The sequence below is a fragment of the Pavona decussata genome, unplaced genomic scaffold (assembly GCF_977016875.1).
Source record: "Pavona decussata unplaced genomic scaffold, jaPavDecu1.1 SCAFFOLD_3, whole genome shotgun sequence".
Taxonomy (NCBI): domain Eukaryota; kingdom Metazoa; phylum Cnidaria; class Anthozoa; order Scleractinia; family Agariciidae; genus Pavona; species Pavona decussata.
Window position 1 is genome coordinate 1,286,108 of NW_028145427.1, and position 18,401 is coordinate 1,304,508.

General features: G+C 38.7%; 2 protein-coding genes across 2 annotated transcripts; one reads left to right on the forward strand and one right to left on the reverse strand.

Annotated features, from left to right (window-relative positions):
- The first annotated feature begins 707 nt into the window (after positions 1–707).
- Positions 708–3,934, forward strand: LOC146489785 (uncharacterized). Its single transcript, XM_085100151.1, has one exon. The coding sequence runs from the start codon at positions 1,075–1,077 to the stop codon at positions 2,560–2,562; it is 1,488 nt and encodes a 495-aa protein (XP_084956277.1). The 5' UTR covers positions 708–1,074; the 3' UTR covers positions 2,563–3,934.
- A 1,519-nt stretch (positions 3,935–5,453) lies between these two features.
- LOC146489786 (sodium-coupled neutral amino acid transporter 7-like) lies at positions 5,454–18,110 on the reverse strand. The gene is made up of 9 exons (XM_085100354.1): positions 17,957–18,110; positions 17,213–17,830; positions 14,295–14,493; positions 11,431–11,557; positions 11,024–11,116; positions 10,268–10,328; positions 9,823–10,085; positions 8,482–8,681; positions 5,454–7,555 (listed from the first exon to the last, which is right to left on the reverse strand). The coding sequence occupies exons 2-9, from the start codon at positions 17,540–17,542 to the stop codon at positions 7,392–7,394; spliced, it is 1,437 nt and encodes a 478-aa protein (XP_084956480.1). The 5' UTR covers positions 17,543–17,830; positions 17,957–18,110; the 3' UTR covers positions 5,454–7,391.
- Between the last annotated feature and the right edge of the window lie 291 nt (positions 18,111–18,401).

Below are 18,401 nucleotides of genomic sequence, written 5' to 3' on the forward strand. Positions count from 1 at the left end.
ATTTTCTATTGATGGATCCGTTTGTGATTACAGTTTTCGTGCTATGGATTCCGCAGTTTTGGATCGCTCATTTACTGATTCGGGGATTCGTGAGTTTTCTTTTCGTGACTGTCAGGTTCACACTATTCCTGTTTTTGACGTTATCAATGTTGATATCTCCCTTTTTGATGTTGCGATCTCATCGGATTGCGGAGAGATAAGCACTGGACTTCGTGACTCTGTGGGTTCCCCCTTTCGAGGGGATACCCCTTTTGATTCTCCACAACATGACTTTGGAGTGTCTTTATGTGAAGAACACGCTCCTGTTAATGCTACCCTTGACCCTGTGTCTTTTCCTGCAACAGCTCGTGACTTTGTGCCGCATTCCCTTTTTTCCGGGGACCAATTTTTTGGAATCTCAAATCTTCAATTTGCGGTTTCTTTCCATGGCAGCAATGCCTCTCATGACTCTGTGAGTGTTACTGATTATGATGACCGTCAGAACACCCGTGTTGCCACAAATCGTGACTTTGTGCACTTTTCTGGAACCTCAAATCGTGACTTTGCGGTTTCCATTCATGACAACAAGCCTCCTCTTGACTCTGTGAGTGTTCCGGCTTGTGACAATCACCAGAACACCCGTGTCGACACAAATCGTGACTTTCTGCCGCGTTCAGTTATTCCCGGGGATCAGTGTTATGAAATCTCCAATCGTGACTCTGTGAGTGTTCCTGATTATGTCAATCATCAGAATACTATGTGTGACACTGTGGTTTTTGCTTCTTCTGAAGATCTTCAATCGCCGCACGACTTTAATGTTCAGTCTGTTCTGAAAGATAATGCTTTTGACATTTCCACTCGTGACTGTGTGTTTTCTACTGACTCAAGTCCCAGCGATAGCCTCACACTAGCTTCCCCCGACCCTCTTAATTATTTCGTTTGCTTACATGAAGCCGTCGCGTTCACTGGATTGCCTAATTACAAGTGTCGCCGTATCCCTATTTTTACTCATTTACGCCTTGACACATGGGATGATCTGTTAGTTGATTATCATGATAATCTGCGAGTATTTGCGCTATGGGTGGCCCGTGAATTATGACTATGCCACATGCGGTTTTCCACGAACTGACGACCGTACTCACTGCGTACTCACCGTGGTGCGTTGTGTCGACCTATCTCCGAGACGAAATTTCGGTCGGAGCGATAGCTGGTCCGTTTTCAGAGATCCCGTTTTCTACCGGCCAAATGGCACTTTCTCCTTTGAACTTTGTCCCTAAGGGTGATGGTAACGAACGCAGAATCATTCTCGATTTAAGTTGGCCTTCTGGTTCGTCCGTTAATGCAGGAATTTCTTGTGACGAATACGATGGGCAGCTTTTTCATTTGTGCTATCCTACGGTCGATCATATCGCGGAGCTCGTGGTCGGATGTCACATTTTCAAGCGTGATCTTCGCCGGGCTTACCGTCAATTTCCTGTTGACCCCTTTGATTATCCGTTATTGGGTTATCGTTGGGAGGATCTCTTGTACTTTGACACGGTATTGCCGATGGGTCTTCGTTCCTCCGCAATGGCTTGTCAGCGCATAACGTCCGCCGTTTGTTTTCTTTGTTCGCAATCCGGGTTCGACGTCCTCAATTACTTAGATGATTTCATGGGGGTGGCTCCCAAGGATCTCGCACGGGAATCGTATGATTTTCTCGGGGGCCTTTTGTCTCGGCTGGGCTTGACTGAATCATCCGCCAAAGCCATTCCTCCCGGTACGGTAGTCTCTTGTCTCGGAGTACAATTTGACACCGTAAATATGACGATGTCTGTGCCCCCTTCCCGACTGGCGGAGATAACTTCTTTATTAGCGAGTTGGCGTATCCGCAAGTCTTGTACGAAAACTGCCTTGCAATCGCTAGTAGGGAAACTTATGTTTGTGGCTAAGTGCGTTCGTCAAAGCCGGATCTTTGTTTCACGTATTCTTGATGTACTTCGTTCGATCCAGTCTCCCACCCATCATGTCCGTTTAACCGCTGAATTTCGAAAGGATATTCGTTGGTGGCAACTTTTTCTTCCCCTTTACAATGGCGTCTCGGTGATCCCCACATCACCCTGGTCGGCGCCTGATGAAGTTTTCGCCACCGATGCCTGTTTAAGTGGGTGTGGTGGGTTGTCTTCTACCGAGTACTTTCATTCTCCTTTTCCAAGTTTTGTATCTTCAATTTGTTCCGCAATTCATCATCTCGAGCTTCTTACTGTGATGGTCGCTGTGCGTTTATGGGGTCAACGTTGGCACGGTCGCCGCATTCAGCTTTTCTGCGATAATGAAGCCGTGGTTTCGGTTATTAACACGGGTCGTACTAGGGATATCGTCCTGGCGACCTGTTTGCGCGAAATCTGGTTGCAGTCAGCCCAGGGGGAGTTTGAATTGCGTGCGGTCCATCTCTCTTCTCAAGCAAACCGCACCGCGGACCACCTGTCGCGTTGGCATATTTCCGATTATTATCGCTCCACGCTCTTACGGGAACAGTCTCTCTCTAACCTTACTTTGGTGCATCTTCCTCAGGACATTTTCAAGTTTGATGACGCCCTTTAATTGTTTTCTTTTGCAGAGCACCATCTCCTTGTTCTTCGACGTGGCTTGCAGGAGACTCGTCGCGCGGCCTTTGCCGCAGGAACGCACAAAAATCATCAGACTCAATGGCGGGCCTTTTTACTGTTTTGTAGTTATTTTCAATTGACTCCTATGCCCGCCAGCCTCGAGACACTTGCATTATATTGCCAGTTTCTAAGCCGCAGCATGATACCAGCTTCTGTGCGGAATTATCTTAGTGGAGTTAAACTTCTCCATCTTTTAGCTGGCGAGGCCATTACCGTTTTTCAAAGTTATGAATTGACGATTCTCTTAAGGGGATTAGACCGTCTGGCGCAGCATGTGCCTAATAGGGCGCCTCCCGTCACCCCAGATATTTTGTTGCAGTTAGTATCATTAGTAGATTTCACAAACCCAGTGGAGGTCACTTTTATGTCCGCTTTCCTTTGTACGTTTTTCTTACTAGCTAGAGTTTCGAACATAGTTCCTCGCACTGTTTCGTCTTTTCAACCTTCTATGCATTTGTGTCGAAGGGACATTGTACCTACTTCTACAGGTCTAGTAGTTTTATTTAAGCATACGAAGACTATTCAGTTCGGGAAAAGGCGTCTTTTGTTACCATTACTGCGTATGCCTCAGTCCCCTCTCTGCCCAGTGCAGATGTACGAGCTGATGTGTTCTCTCGTACCTGCCCCTCCTCAGTCTCCCGCCTTTTTACTCCCCACAAAGGCCGGTCACACCGTTTCGGTTACAAAATCGCAATTTGTTTCCTTTTTTCGGGACCTGCTTCGTCGGGCAGGTATTCCAGATTATCGCACGTTTCGGGGTCACTCATTTCGACGGGGGGCCGCTTCTTGGGCTTTTCGTTTAGGTGTTCCAGGGGAAATCATCCAAGTTTATGGGGACTGGGCCTCTGACGCTTACAAGTCTTATTTAGAGATGTCCATGGCGTCCAAGCTGCAGTTAGCCTATCGTATGCGTCAAGTTTTAAGCTAGTTTCTATTGATCTTCCTTTGGGGGTTTGGTTTTTGGCGGGTCAGAGAGGTTTATTCAGGGATTTGTATGTTACTTTAGATTTGCTAGCTTCGCGAATAAACTTCTCTCTCAGCCAACAAAGGAATCTCTGTTTTATTTGTTATTTGTTTTGCGTTACTCTGGGGGAATTTATTTTAGAAACAATTTCAAGAATAGTTAAAAATATGAAACAGAGAAGTTATGATATTATTCTGGTGCAGTGTATGATGATTTCTATGAATGATTTCTACACCTAAGGGTTACATTAATGCAAAGGACCTTTGGCAGGGGCTTGTTATTGGAAGAAATCTTTCATTTACAAAATGTTTTGACTTTGACAATAAAAATAGCTAAAAACAGCTTTAAAGGGTTTTTTTTAAGGGGGTTGGGGGCAAGGGTTTGTTTTTGGTAGTTGTTGAAGGAATTTTGCCTCTCAAATAAGAAATACCATGTGGAGAATCTTAAAGCAACTAACCCTGCAGCCTGTGAACAGGGTCCTGAGTGGAGTGTAGGGCACTAGCTTGACTCACAGATTTTTCTCTTTGCCTAATACCCCTTAGTCCACGGGTCACTAACCTTAACACTCCATGGGCTTATTGTTTGCGGTGTGTTTTCTTGTCCGATTTTTGAAGGGGTTGTCTCTTCTTAGGGACATTTGAACATTTATGATATTTTGTTGAACTGTGCACTTTGCTATTGTCAAGACCACCGGTGTAACAACAGGCTCCCATCAAACATGTTCAGCCACAAGTCTGTAGCCTGCAATGCAAGCATATTTGGGGGGCGAGTGAACACTCAGTTTTATTTCCTTTGTGAAATGCCTTGCCCGCCATCTTGGATTATGACGAGAAGAAGAGTGAGATTGTAGAAATCCAAGATGGCAGTTTGGTGCACGAATGGCTATTAATAGAGCACTCAGTCTTAAAAAAAAAAACCTGCACTGCAGGCTACAAGCCTGTCTTGTGGCTCTTTACAACAGCCATACACATTGTAATGGCTTACCTGTGCTTAGGCTGCATGCCAGGTATGAGGTTTAGGAAGAGAGGGGGGATTTCAGAATCGCAAATTTTCTTTTATCATTGAAACCATTTCTCACATAAGGTGTTGCTACAAAGGACAACTTTTTATGTGTTGCTTTCATAACAAAGCGTGCAGACAACTTTTAATACAAAAATTTGTTGTTGCAATGTATTGCAAAATTAGGGGAGAGAGAAAAAAAAAGAGTACATAGATTTGATCAAGAAAAATTTGCACTCCCCTTTGGAGTATTTTTTTTTTTAACTCCCCCGCCATCCTGTTTAGCTTCAATCTTTCCTTTACTTTTGGCTTTCACTTAGAATTTCCAATGGCCTTCCATAGGGTGAGTAAGGATGTGTTGTTCGACCAGAGGTTACTTGCCACTTTCTAGTCCAGGATGACGTGAGCCATTTGTCATTGTCAACCAGTTTTAAGTGACTGAAATGCTGTGTTAATGTGAATGGAAGGCCAAAAATATAAATAAAATAATTTATCTGGTGCACTTAACATGGCGCCTAGCTCTATTGTGCAGTCTACCTTCCAAGTTTTAATTTACTGTGATTATTTTAATTTTACTGTCTATTGTCAATTAGTGAGTGTAGAAGTTGTGTAATTAAATAAATAACTTTCTGAACAGGTTCCCCATGATGTGGAAATGCTGGAGTGAAACTTTAAGGCCAATTTAGATAGTATAACTTATGCTCAAGACTTGTGTGTAACATCTGTAGCGAGTGCCTTTCATGTCATTTCATGTTGCATACAATTTGCATCATTCAGCATTGTCTACACCTACAAATAAAGGGCACAGAGCATAACTGTCAAATTTCTTTGACTTGATATTTTGGCCTCATTTTCTTGAAAAAAAAACTAAGTGTGAACCAGTGGGGGAAAAAAACAGAGTAGTGTTTTCTCACTAAATTGAAGGCCACGTGCAAGAATTGAGCAATAAGAAAAATTGGCCAAATATTCAACACAAGACGGTTACGCTCTCAGCCCTTCAATTGTGGTTGGATTTCAAAATGTTTCAAAGCCCTATGACATAAAGTTGATGTACATGTCAAGTTGTAGGTTTACGGTCAGCCTACGTCTTGCATGACCAGTTTTTCTGAGTGGAATGGATATTGAAATTCCTTTTTGTAATGTCCAGCATTTGAACGGAATCTTGAGAAATCTTTCCAAAAAAGACACATTAACTGAACAAAAAAATTCAAAATACTTGGGAAACGATTGTTATTTTTGAAATACTTAATGCTGTAATGTAAAGAATAACCAGCAATAAACTAGGGTAATTTCCACAGGAACTCTGAAATCTCTCTGGCAATGTTTAAAATTCGGTTCAAATTTCAAAAATACTGGTCCCGCGTGACATACATTGACTGTAATTTTCACAAAACAATCATTTCTTTTGTATCGTCTGCCTGTCACAGAACAAAGTTGTACTAATAAATCTAAGGTGGCTTTAAGACGTGTTTTAAGACAAAAGCCTGTTTTCAAAAATTTTCAGACAAATGTGGCAAACTTACTGTCCAAGGGCTGCTATTACATACTAGGAACAAGCTCTTATGATGTAAATAATTATTTTATTTACATCAGAAAATGTTTGCATGTAAAGTCCAATTCAAGAGGCTGGATTGAGAGTGGTAGTTTATAATGGAGATGCTAAATAATACCATTTAGTTTCAATTCTTTGATTGAATATTTTTTTATTGTTTTACAATTGATTTTGAATAGAAGAAAACACATTCTTATAGTATTAGAAAAATATTTGATTTTCTAGCCATCCCAGTGCTTAATTCTTACCTTGCGTGCAAAATAAATTCAATTTTGAAAAATGTTTGACACTATAAATTTATAATTTGATTGTAAAGGCTGGATGCATTAAACCTATCTTATTAATTAATAACTATTCAATTAATAATTATTTTATAACCATTAATCCCTTCTTTTTATCATTGGTTTACAATTTTTAAGGGGTCCACCCAATAAATAAATATATATATATATATATATATATTTTTTTTTTTGGTGGAATTTGTCTTTATACTAAACATAATTGTATTTTCTAGGTTTGAAGTTTTTTTTCACTTTTCTGTTCGTTTTTATGAGCGTTTTAGAGTTTTCATATTCCCTAAGTATTAGGGTAAATTTACCAGTCACCTTTTTTGGTACGGTGGATTGCAATAATTTCCTGAGTTGTGTAATTATTTGTACCTTCTTTTAAAGAGCACTTTTTTCAAAGTTGCACGGTGAAAAATCATGGGTTTACCTACACTCTCATTATTACACAATGACACCAACATTAACAGGTGCTACACATTTGACTAACCAGCCTAGAGTAAACTAGCAAAAAATATTGCTATTTGCAGGTCTGCCCTGATCAACTTACTTTTCAGAATAAAGTGCTCTCATTTTCAACCAGAATACCTGTGTACATTATATTTAATGTTCTGTGGTTGTCGTCATCCGCAGGACTGAAAACATCCTAGTCATCTACAAGGTGCACCAACACAATGCAGTTCTGTGAGAGTGTATGTACAATTCACCCAGGGCCCAGTTGTCCAAAAGCCAATTAGCACCAATCCCAATTAAAAATTAACTAAGGTTTTCATCTTGCTCAATTACTAATGTTTTAAAAGCTAATTTTGAGCTAGTGGTAGAGAATGATGAAAAAATTGTTTTGAAGAGTCTTTGTTGATTAAAAGGAATTAAAGTTCAAGTTAACCGAGGATTAGCTTAACTTGGCTTTGAACAACTGGACTCAGGATGATGGTGGAATTTGTTGTAGTTCTGTTTCCAACTGCTTAGTACAACCCCTTTCCTGTAATGTCTTGCATTATTGCTAACACTTCTGAGTCTGCAAATATGAACACTCCAAGGACCACGTAAAAGAGACCAAGAGCAATCAGCAACTTTCTTGTGACAGTTAAAACTGAATACTGGAGCATCTCTTGCACAAGACAAATTCCTAAAATGAAACAGTAAAATTAATTCCCTTTAGGACAGTTCCTACTACCGGTAATTCAGAAGTATTTTTGTATGATTTGTGACCATGCATGAAAAGAAGATCTTGGTAAATGTCATTGGCATCTAAAATGAAAATTGGGTGAAGTTGGGGGAGGGGGGGGGGGGGGGCAGGCATTTGTTAAAGATAATTAAGCTAATTTTTGAGAAAAAAAATCCATACATGTACATTGTTTTCTATTATTTTAGCTTTTTAGAATAATTATTGTTGCTTAATTAAAAATCCATGGTTACCCCCAATTTTCTTTTTGGATTTCAAAACCCTTGCTAAGACCTGCTTTTTCTGCATATATAGTCTTCATTGCATTTGGGAAAAATGCTAATGATGCATTGTTTCGCATTTCAACGCTTTTTCAATATTATTATTGTTGCTTAAATACAGGGGTTTCATTAAGTTTTGAAGTAGGGGGGCACCTATAGGAGAGTAGCTGGGCAGAAAATTACAATTGAAGTGAATTTCTTTATGTTCAGTTTGAAAGTAGGCAAGTAATGACTCTTGTGTATCCTGGTACTGGTACCCGGGTCCCGCCTTCTAATGAGAACCCTGTTAAATATCTCTGAAAAATGTGTTTTTACTCCCCATTTTCTTTTTGGGTTCCAATAGGCCGAAATAAGATATGCATTTCCTATAATAGTCATAACCTGCACAAAAATATCTCACTATTAGTAGGTACCTTCCTTAATATTATTTTATGGGAAGACAAGGTATTTGAAGCGCAGCCCTGAATCACCTTTCGACCTGAAATTATGTGTGGTACAGTATGTATTCATTTATAGCACTGTGCCAGTGATTTTATAAACTAAGTAAACAATCTCTCCTTGTTGAATTATTTCAAATATTATACAACTTTGCATAGTTTCTTCACCAACCTGGAAAGAAAAAAATGAACAATGCAGCTAATCCTCCAATGAGTGCTACAGCATATCCTATGTCTTTGACAAACACTGCCACAACAAGAGACAGTCCAAACCACACCAGAGTCTGTATGATACGCCGTCTTCTTTCATTTATTTCAGCTAGTGCAGGAGGCATTCTGAAGAATGCTAGATACAAGCCCTCTACACAACTCCTAAAATACAAAGTGAACAAGGATTTTAGTGCCCACAGAGCCTAAAAATAATGGATAAAACTTGGAGGGTTACTTGAGGAGGCCTTTCCCTCACTCCACCCATCAAAGGGGCTAGGAAGAGACGACTTCAATTACCCCCACCCCTTCCCCAACATCACCATCGGTTTTAAGCAGGAGGGCAATAATTTATCGCAATTAAAGGGGAAGTATCACGCAAATTTGCTGTCATTTCAAAACCCAAAAATGTTTGTCAGTCAGCAGAAACAACAAAATAATTGTCAAGCTTGTTATAAATTATCACCCCAGTGCAATAAATCTGTGCCTCTGCCCAGAGACAGAGTAGGCCGGTATGGATCGAAACTTGAAAATTATTAGGCTAATGTTTTCCAAGTTCTCGCATTTTTGTTTCCAAAATGCGCTAGAACAGATCACGAGTTGTTCCTTTCAAGAATTGAGTTGATTTCGTTCCGCTCCTCATTGTAGAATTATTTGCAGCTGATTGAAGGTCTTATTTCATCATTTTTAACAAAAGATACCTAAAACCCCATGATACTTCCCCTTTTAACAAGTGAACAAAAAATTTTGAATTTAATTTCTATATACATATGGCAGCAAATCGCATTCACAGTGAGATAATTAAATTTTGCTCAGTGCCACCCTGAATGACAACGTCTCCCCTACAAAAATACCCTACCATGAACCATGCAAAGAATTTTCTGGCAAAAAGAAATGCATTGGCTTGGTGTTATTTTTGTAAGAAATGAACAGAGTGCTTGAATTTGAAAAAAAATTATAAGCCTCATAACTTTTTAAAAAGAGTTGAACAAATGAAGACAGGATGGCCTGAAGATTTTGTTGACACCTCGGTTCAAACATACAACCAAACAAATCAGGAAGATCACGCTTTGCTCCAATGACTTTGAAATAATTGATTACTTAGTTTTTAGGAAAACATTGCAGGTTAGTTTAACCACACGATTATAAAATTAATATAATATTGAACTGAACTACATACAAGTCTGGAGTAAGACTTTGATCAAATTTTCAATCAGCGCAGTTTTCAAACAACCTCTTGAAGCAATATTGCCTGTTTTACTCAAAACAAATAACATTTAAAATGCTTTACATTCCAAAACTTTACCTTCCACAAAAAAGAACCACCACTGAGGTGGACAATACTATTATTGTTAGCATCACTCTTGCAATATTCACCAAAACATCATCAGGATCGTAACTTAACAGCACATCACTTTTGACAGTTGTGCCAAATGTTAGGTAGCCAAATGACGCTGTGATGGCATAAGCAGTAGAGCAAATTGCCATTGCTATCACAACAACAATTCCAAATCTGGGTAAACTTGCTTTCTTTAATTCTGCATAAACAGCTATGGAGGGCACATGACACTGCAAAGGCAAGATAGACACAATTAATGCCCAGGCAAAATAAAATTAATTTTACAAAAAGCAGATGAGTATACTCTAGAAGCTTCTAATAAGCCTGCAGTCTGACAATTAGATATTTAAATAAGCCCCCCCCCCCCCTACCCACTTTCCAAAACAAATTTAAATGCATTGATTGTGCAAACCTGAAAACCAAAGCAGATAATTGGAACAGCAGTGAAGGCCTCTGTCCAAGGTAACTTCACTCTATTAAAAAGGAGAAAAAAGGTCAAAATTTATGACATTGTTGCATAAAAATGTTACACAAAACATCTACATTTACATGCACTCTACACATTTGCAGCAACAGAGACTGTCCTTACTGGCAATGCATTTATTTATTTATTAACTAATTTAACTAATAATTTTGCAATTGCTCTAAAAAAATGATCTTCTATTATTAAAATAGACTGAAGGGTTTTGCCGAAAACCATGTTAAGTGGAAATTTTGCCATAAAATCCAAATTACTGCAAATCTGCTCTAATTTGGGTAACAAACTGATTATCAGAGAAGACACACGTGCTTACGTGACTATTCTCTTACTTGAAGCTATAAGTCAAGAATTTAGGCTAGTGTAATTTTTACCATGATTTTAATCAATCTGCATGCCAAAAAAAAACTACAGTTTAGTTGGAGCAATTTGGATTTCATTGAAAAATATTCACTTGGCATGGTTTTACAACCAAGCCCCTCAAAATTCTTAAAAGCCCTAATTAGACTTGGTGCACAAATAAATAAACTCCTTTACTTCGTTCTTTCTTGGTATAGGTTTACAACAGTATAAGTGGCACAACAGTTGCAGGCGTGTCTTTGTTCTTGTTACTAACATTATGTCTGTCATTCAACAATAAGTTGGCTAGCATTATTGACTATATTATTAACTTTTATACGTAACACTTACTGGACAAATTTTGGATTAACTGTATAATTCCCCTCAAAATACTTTACAGCAGTAACTGCACAAACAAAAATAGCTCCAATTGTTCTAAGTGCACTGAAAAATATAATGGTTGCCAGTAAATTAGTTATCATACTTACTTCTACATACTAAACTTGGAAATAATAAATTCCTTGAAACAGGAGCTCAAATTTCCTTTCTCTGAGTATGCCTGTGCCACAGACTGAAAAATATATCTATCATTTTATTCACCAACACATGACCCCGCTAGGCAACTCGTACAGAACTTAGAAGCTAGAACTGGCAATCTTAGCTGTTTGACATATTTGTTGTAGGTGCATAGTCTGAGGAAACTCCAAATTGTGGATTAATGACATAATTATCTCATAGCATAACAAACATAAGCATACCTTGAGTAGCTAAGAACTTTTAACGTCTTTGGCAGACACAGCGGTAAAAGAAATACAATAGACACAAGACACATGAAAAATTGCCGGCTTAAATACCAATGAGGATGTGGATCAATGGCCAATCCAACTGAAAAAAAATTGAACAATTTTTGGGTTAATATTATTATTATTATCATCATCATCATCATCATGTACAAAGCAACTGGCCAAACAAAACTTGTGTTTCATTAGTGGTTGCAAATTGTCTCATGTGAGCTGCACTGCACGACGCTAGAAGCAGTAAAAACCCATGGTTATGGGCTATTTTTCTGCTGTTATGAGCACAAAGTGAAGCACAAAACAGCAGATTGTTATACATTAAGGCGATGTTTCCTGAAGGATTTGAAGCCGACACGTAAAAACTCTGGCAAATCTGAGCCAAAACAACAAAGGTGCGCTAAAATGCAATAAAGGAAGGTTATACTCTGTGCCCTTCAAATATAGTTTCATATTATTTTATAAATTAAAAATACTAAAGATAACATCCACACATCCAATGTAAGTGAGTGCAAAAATATCCCGTACGAAAATGTCTGGCCTAACAAAGCCATATTTAGGCCTGATCGCAGCCTGATTTAGTGAACCGAGACCTTACACAAAACTAACAAAAGCCTAACACTGAATTTGTTAGGTTAATTGATTAAAACCCAAAAATAATAAGGTTTTGTTAGGTTTAGAATTAGACTAAACGGCAGCCTGACAATGCGCAATTTTTTTCTGGTCGACAGCCCAGTGTTTTCGTAACCTTATTATTTACCCAACAAAGCCTAACATGTATTTAGCGTATATAAATAACTGTGACTAACCAAATTATCTAGCCTAACAGTAACCTTACAGAACCTAAATCGCGAAGTAGAAAACTCACGTAAAACTCACAGTCATAATCATTTTAGCCGGGCACACTTAAGGACGGTGCCTACTAATACCGAAGTATTTTTGTGCGGCTTATGACTATGCGGGAAAAGCAGATCTTAGCAAGGCCTCTTGGAATCCAAAAAGAAAATTGAGGGTAACCACGCATTTTTCAGAGATAATTAAGCAATAATATCTCTAAAAAGCGCCAAAATATAAAGTAATGTATGGGATTTTTTTCCTAAATTGAAGCTTAATTATCTCTGAAAAATGCATGGTTACCCCTAATTTTCTTTTGAGACACCAAAAGCACTTGCTAAGTTCTGCTTTCTCCGTATAGTTTTAAACCGCGCAAAATTATCCTTGTATTAGTAGGCACCACCCATAGGAAACCCGAGTATCGCGAGATGCGCAGAACGTATGCGCAGTAACAATAGTAGGCACCGTCCTTAACCGCACTGAATTGAATCTTTCTTTACTGCGTGTCGTTCAGTCTTTAACACAGGTTTCATGGTTCGCTTTTTTGTGCACCAAAAGCTTAATCTGCAATATATACGCGTTTTTTTTTTCTCCGTTCATCAGTCCTGTACAACCTTTTATCGCAACTTGTTAATCGACTAAAAATGAACATTATTTAGACGATCAAATTCAATCCTGATATTTTGTAGCATATGTTGCCTTCTATGCTTGATTTATTTCACTTACTCGATCCGAGGTGAAAAATCAAGCTGCTTTTTTGAATGTTCGCGACGAAGCACTGAAAAATATTTCCAAGATACCATTCTAACTTAAGTTTCGAGACTTTTCTCCCAATTCCCTGACAGTCGCGTGCGTGTCGGAACTTTGTCTAAAAGGTCTCTTGAGACATCTGCGGGTTTAATCTTATTGGCCAAATGTCATGAACCTGTTTCGAATTACTTTACCTGATCGCGTTACAAAAATTGTCCTGAAAATAAACTCGACCGTTGGTAATTTGACTTAGAAGAGCGGGAACGTTTTCAATGCGAGGTATCTTCTCAGCTTGGGAAACAGTTTTTATGTTTTGTTTTTCTGAAGCGAAGATCTGCATCCGGCCGTTTTGTAAACAACACCTGTTCCTTCGGATTGTCTCCGACTGCGTTTGAAGTTCGCCGCGATAAATGTACTCTGATCGAGAGCTCTGAGGGCTTCTTTGGTCTGCTGTAAAACAAAATGACTCTTGCAGGTTGTATTTTAGTCCACGTTTCCACATTAGGGAAAGAATATCGAAGAACGTTCCAATCATTGAGGTGAGCAACACGATCACATAATATTATAACTACGATTTTAGGTCGTCAAAGTGATTCCCGGTTAGCATCCTAGCTTCTGAACCATAAATTAGTTCACGTTAACCTTTGTGGTTCTCAACTTGTCAAAATGTATACTATTTTAGCTTATTCCACTGCGCAACAGACTGCGCCGTGTGGTGTTCCAATTTATTCTATACACATAAAAATAAATAAACTTATGTACTGCGAAACAACTTTACTGCGGACTGCTGTGTTTTAATAATGTAGCTCAAGTGTCAACTACTATAATTTGCTTATTATCGACATTAGCCGTGTGAAGGTTACGAAGTCATGATGATATTTAACCCATCAGCAATGCTTTTTTACGATTTTAAGCCTTACAATTTCAAGCCTTGCGAATTAATTTTTAAGCCTTACATTTTTTGAACTGTAAGCCTTAAAACATAATCATTTTTGAGTAATTCTTCCATCCACAATGCAGTCTCGGAAGGCCTTACAAAAATCAGGCTCGAGGCCTTAAAAAGTTAAGGTCCTGTTTTTAGCCTTACACGACGCTTAAAAAGGTTAAGGTTATTCCACAAAAATTTAGGCTTTTGTCAGGTTAAAAATTCAGGCCTAAGTTATGTTAATGTTAGGCCCAACATTTTCGTACGGGATGCCTTGTAGCCTCAAATCCTTAGGGAACTGAGAAAAAAGTGTACATACCACTTTCAAGCTGATCACCTATCAGGATCATGTAAGCAATACTGGAGCCAAACATGTACAACAATATAACAATCTGCGTCACAATATATGCCCCTGGTCCTAGAACCTCTCGGATTACTTCTTGGAAATTCTGTGATCCATGTTTATCAGCACAGTATGCCAGAATAAGGAATGCTCCAGTGATAAACACTAGTAAGCTCTGCAAAATACAAATTGATGAGTTTATAACTATTAATTACAATGCATTTAGCATTAATCAAAGTGAAATCCTTAGAACAAGGGCTGCCGACTGCCAGGAGTGACAACCACTGGCTGGAGTACGAGAATTTGCAAACATGTTTTAATGCAGTGCATTTGAAGTTCAAATGGATGTTATGCAAACTTTGACAGTCAAGTGATTTGATTGTAATAAATTAAAGTTGAACCCTATAATTTTTTATTTGGTGTGTGAGGGGAGGGGTATGTTGGAAATCTACCCACACCACCTAATATTTGAGCAAACTCCAGCAAACTTTGAGACTTTTTATAAAACACCTCTCTCAACTATAAACTCAAAACTGTTAGACTTTTTTCATATAGACTTTCCCGCATGCTGCTTAGTCCGCCTGAACCTTGTTTAAGTTGAAGCAGTGCGAGAAAATGCAAGAATGTAAAACTCCTGCTCAATGGTTTGAACAGTTCCCACTTCAATTGACTCAACAAAGGAGACGTTTCCTAATCTTGTGTTGTGTATCTTGTGGGGTTGTGGGCTACCTGTGCCTATTTCAAGCAGAATGAATCAAGAAAACAGGTTGTATGTCCCAAATTTGCACCATCTTGAAACATTGGAATAGCATCCAGCATGCCTAGTGAGTTTAAAATGATACCTCTTTGCCTGCACACGCACCTTCTTTACTGCCTCATTCTTCGACAACAAGGGAAGATCAATCATTTTCTCAAACTTTATGCTACATCTATGTTTTCTGAATGTTTCGTAGGGAAGATACACTGGAAATCAGACTGATCAGAAAAGACTAAGGAAATGTCTTCATTTGTGACAAGGATTCATTGTATTGGGGTTCTTTTCCATACATTTTAATATAACTGGGCTGAAGAATACCATTTGTTATATCACAGTCTTTGTTATATCAAGGTTCTGCTTTACATAGCAACCCAAGGGAAATTTAAAAAAAAAAAACATGCTGGAAGGGAACAACCTTGAGTATAAAACAGGGCTGTCACTGGAACTGGAGTGCCCACTAAACACGAGGTGGCTAAGGAGACGCACTATAATCTCTGATAACTACATTTTTGCTTTGTTTTTGTCAAAATGAAACACCTTGCTCTTTTCAAAGGTTCGTTGCAACACAGGTAGTCCATCTTAGCAGTCCATATAGGAAAATTCGGACCACTCAGAGTCAGCCTATCAGAATGCTCCTTTTCAGCTCAGACTAGCTAAGCTTGATAATAAATGACCCTTACTACTATTATTATCTATATTGTAAATAGTTTTTCTTAGTATATCCACATTGTTATTAGTTTTTATAGTATATAAAAATTAAAGGGCTCCTATTGATGGCAGGCTGCTTTTAAGCTCCTGAAGGGACTACCCTGAGCTTTATAACTAAATAAAGGTGTCTGTCTGTCTACTTCTTTCACAACATGCCTATGCACGCGCAAGATCTCGTAGAGTACGTTCTATCACACTTTCCAGACCACATTATTATTTGTGCGTGTTTTATACTGACCGTGTTAAAATTAAAACACCATACCATGATCTTTGGCCCACAGTATAGTCCAATACGATAAAAACTCTGTGTTCATAATACAAAAAATAGGCAGTCTCAGACTGCATGTGTCTACTGCAGTACTGGTATAGAAATGTGATTTGAAAGAATTGAAGAAAAGGGAAATAAAACTGAAATGAAAACGAAGAGGGAGGAGTGGAAATAGGATAGAGATAAAAAAAATGGTTGTAAAAATGTTGCATAGAATACTGGTGAGATTGAGATTAAAGCTGGTAACAACTTTGTACTGAAAGCAATACAGCAAAGTTCTAAACATAAAGTACTGAAAGCAAAGTTCTAATCTGAAACGTAGGCATACAATGCAACAGAAACTATTAATTAATCTATACTGAACTTATGAATGGCAAGTATCATTCTTTAACCCTTTGACTCCTGTCGTGTTTCCATAGTTTTCGCATAAATTAACTTTTTCCTAGAGCGGTTAAAAATGCGCAGTAGATAAATAAATATCGTTAGCTTCCAAAATTAACTGCATGTTAAAGTGGAATGATTAAACAAATGTTTTCTGACGTAAAATAATATGGTTACCTATTAATCATTTGCCGAAAAACACACTTGAACGCAAAAATTGCTAAAATTCACGGCGGGTTGATGAAGACCTTTGGCATATCAAATTTCAACCCGCTTATGCAAATTGTCCTTGATTGCGCACCTGTCGCTTCTCAAACGCATATATGAATTGACAAAGACACAAAAATCAACAAAAAGCTTTTCCAACAAAACATTTTATTGAAATAAACGATGCATTTGCTATTAGAGGCAAGAAAACTTTCAGTTTTTTGCGTGCGTGCAAACACGCATGTAAAATTTGAAGACACTCCATGTTTGTTCAAGGCGATCATTCGGGCACGTTTGCGATGAAAATTACAGAAGTTAGAGAATTCTGGTTCAAATCATCACTTAAACTATTTGTAAAAAGCAAATCAACATCGGAAAACATCATTTACCGTATTGTCGCCATTGTCCTTATCCGGAAATACAATCGCTTAGATCTCGGTCAGTCGTGGATTAGCGTCGGCTTTCGATAGGATTCCATTTGGGATTCCTGTGGCATTTACACTCTTACACTCTTTCACTCCCGATGACATAGTGTCTACGCTTCTCTAGAAGCCGTAGACACAAAAAACCTACCATTTGAATAGCAATAGCTGTACCGATACCACCACATTGAGCGTAAGCCTGTGGAAAGTTCAAAATCCCGGCACCCAGAGCTGCATTAACCACAAGCAAAACTGCCCTCCAAATTGGTATTCCTTGGTGGTAGAAATCATCGCTTGGCTGCTGAAGAACTGAGCGCGATTTGAACGCACCTACACTCGAAGTAGTGTCTAAATCACTTGAGTAAGGAGGTTGGTCCTGCTTTCTTACACCACTGTAGTATGGGCTATCGTAATGATGTCCCTGGAGATATTTTTTCCCAAGCAAGGCTTGTTGCTCAGACAAACTAACACTCTGAGTCATTGTCCACACGGTGAAAAAGATATCCTTTGTGCTGTTTCGTTTTTATGATAAGCTCTCCAGCTATCTTATTTATACACTCTAAAATGACGTATTTTTAAACTTGCACAATTCGTTATCGAAGGAGTGGTGCGGAAACTGAGCAGTTGACTGGATTCCCGTGGTTTGATCGGTTACGCAAGTTCGTACTTCCCCCGACAACTTTCTATCCTCGCGTAGTCTGTGTCAGAACATGTCTCAGAGATGAAACGAAACCTGTAGCAGCTTGTAAGAACAAGGAGATCTTTGATTCTACAAAGCACAAAACCGTGTAAAATGTTTTAAAACATAAGCTTAAAACTTTTGGAGCTAAAGCCGGTTTCTGGACGGCGGGCATCCAAAAGCGGTGACGCAATTCCAATAAAATATGGACCTTACCCTTGAACATGTGTATGATTGTCCACAGATATCGTTGAATGGAAGTTGATAAGATTTTCTACCGAAAGACTTCGGCTAGAAATACAAACCCACTCAAATTTAGCTCAAATTCTTAGGGCAGGTCTACGGAAATCATTTTTTTTTCTGGTAATGAAATCCTGCATGGGCGATGTGCGTACTCCGCTGGCTTCACGCTGAGCCAGTTGATTTTCGCGCTTCCTGTCTAATCTATCCCGCGTAACCCACGTGCCCGTACCCGAAAAGATCCCGCCATACACCAAAAACGCACAAAAAAGGGCGAGTAACCTGAACCATCACGTGTGATCACGAGTCACCATCGTGGTCGATTGGTTTCCGATTTAATATTGTAAATAGTTAAGTATGAACATTGTAATAGTAAGAATATTGTGTGTCGTCTAGTGTCGTCTATAATGTATTTATGTTG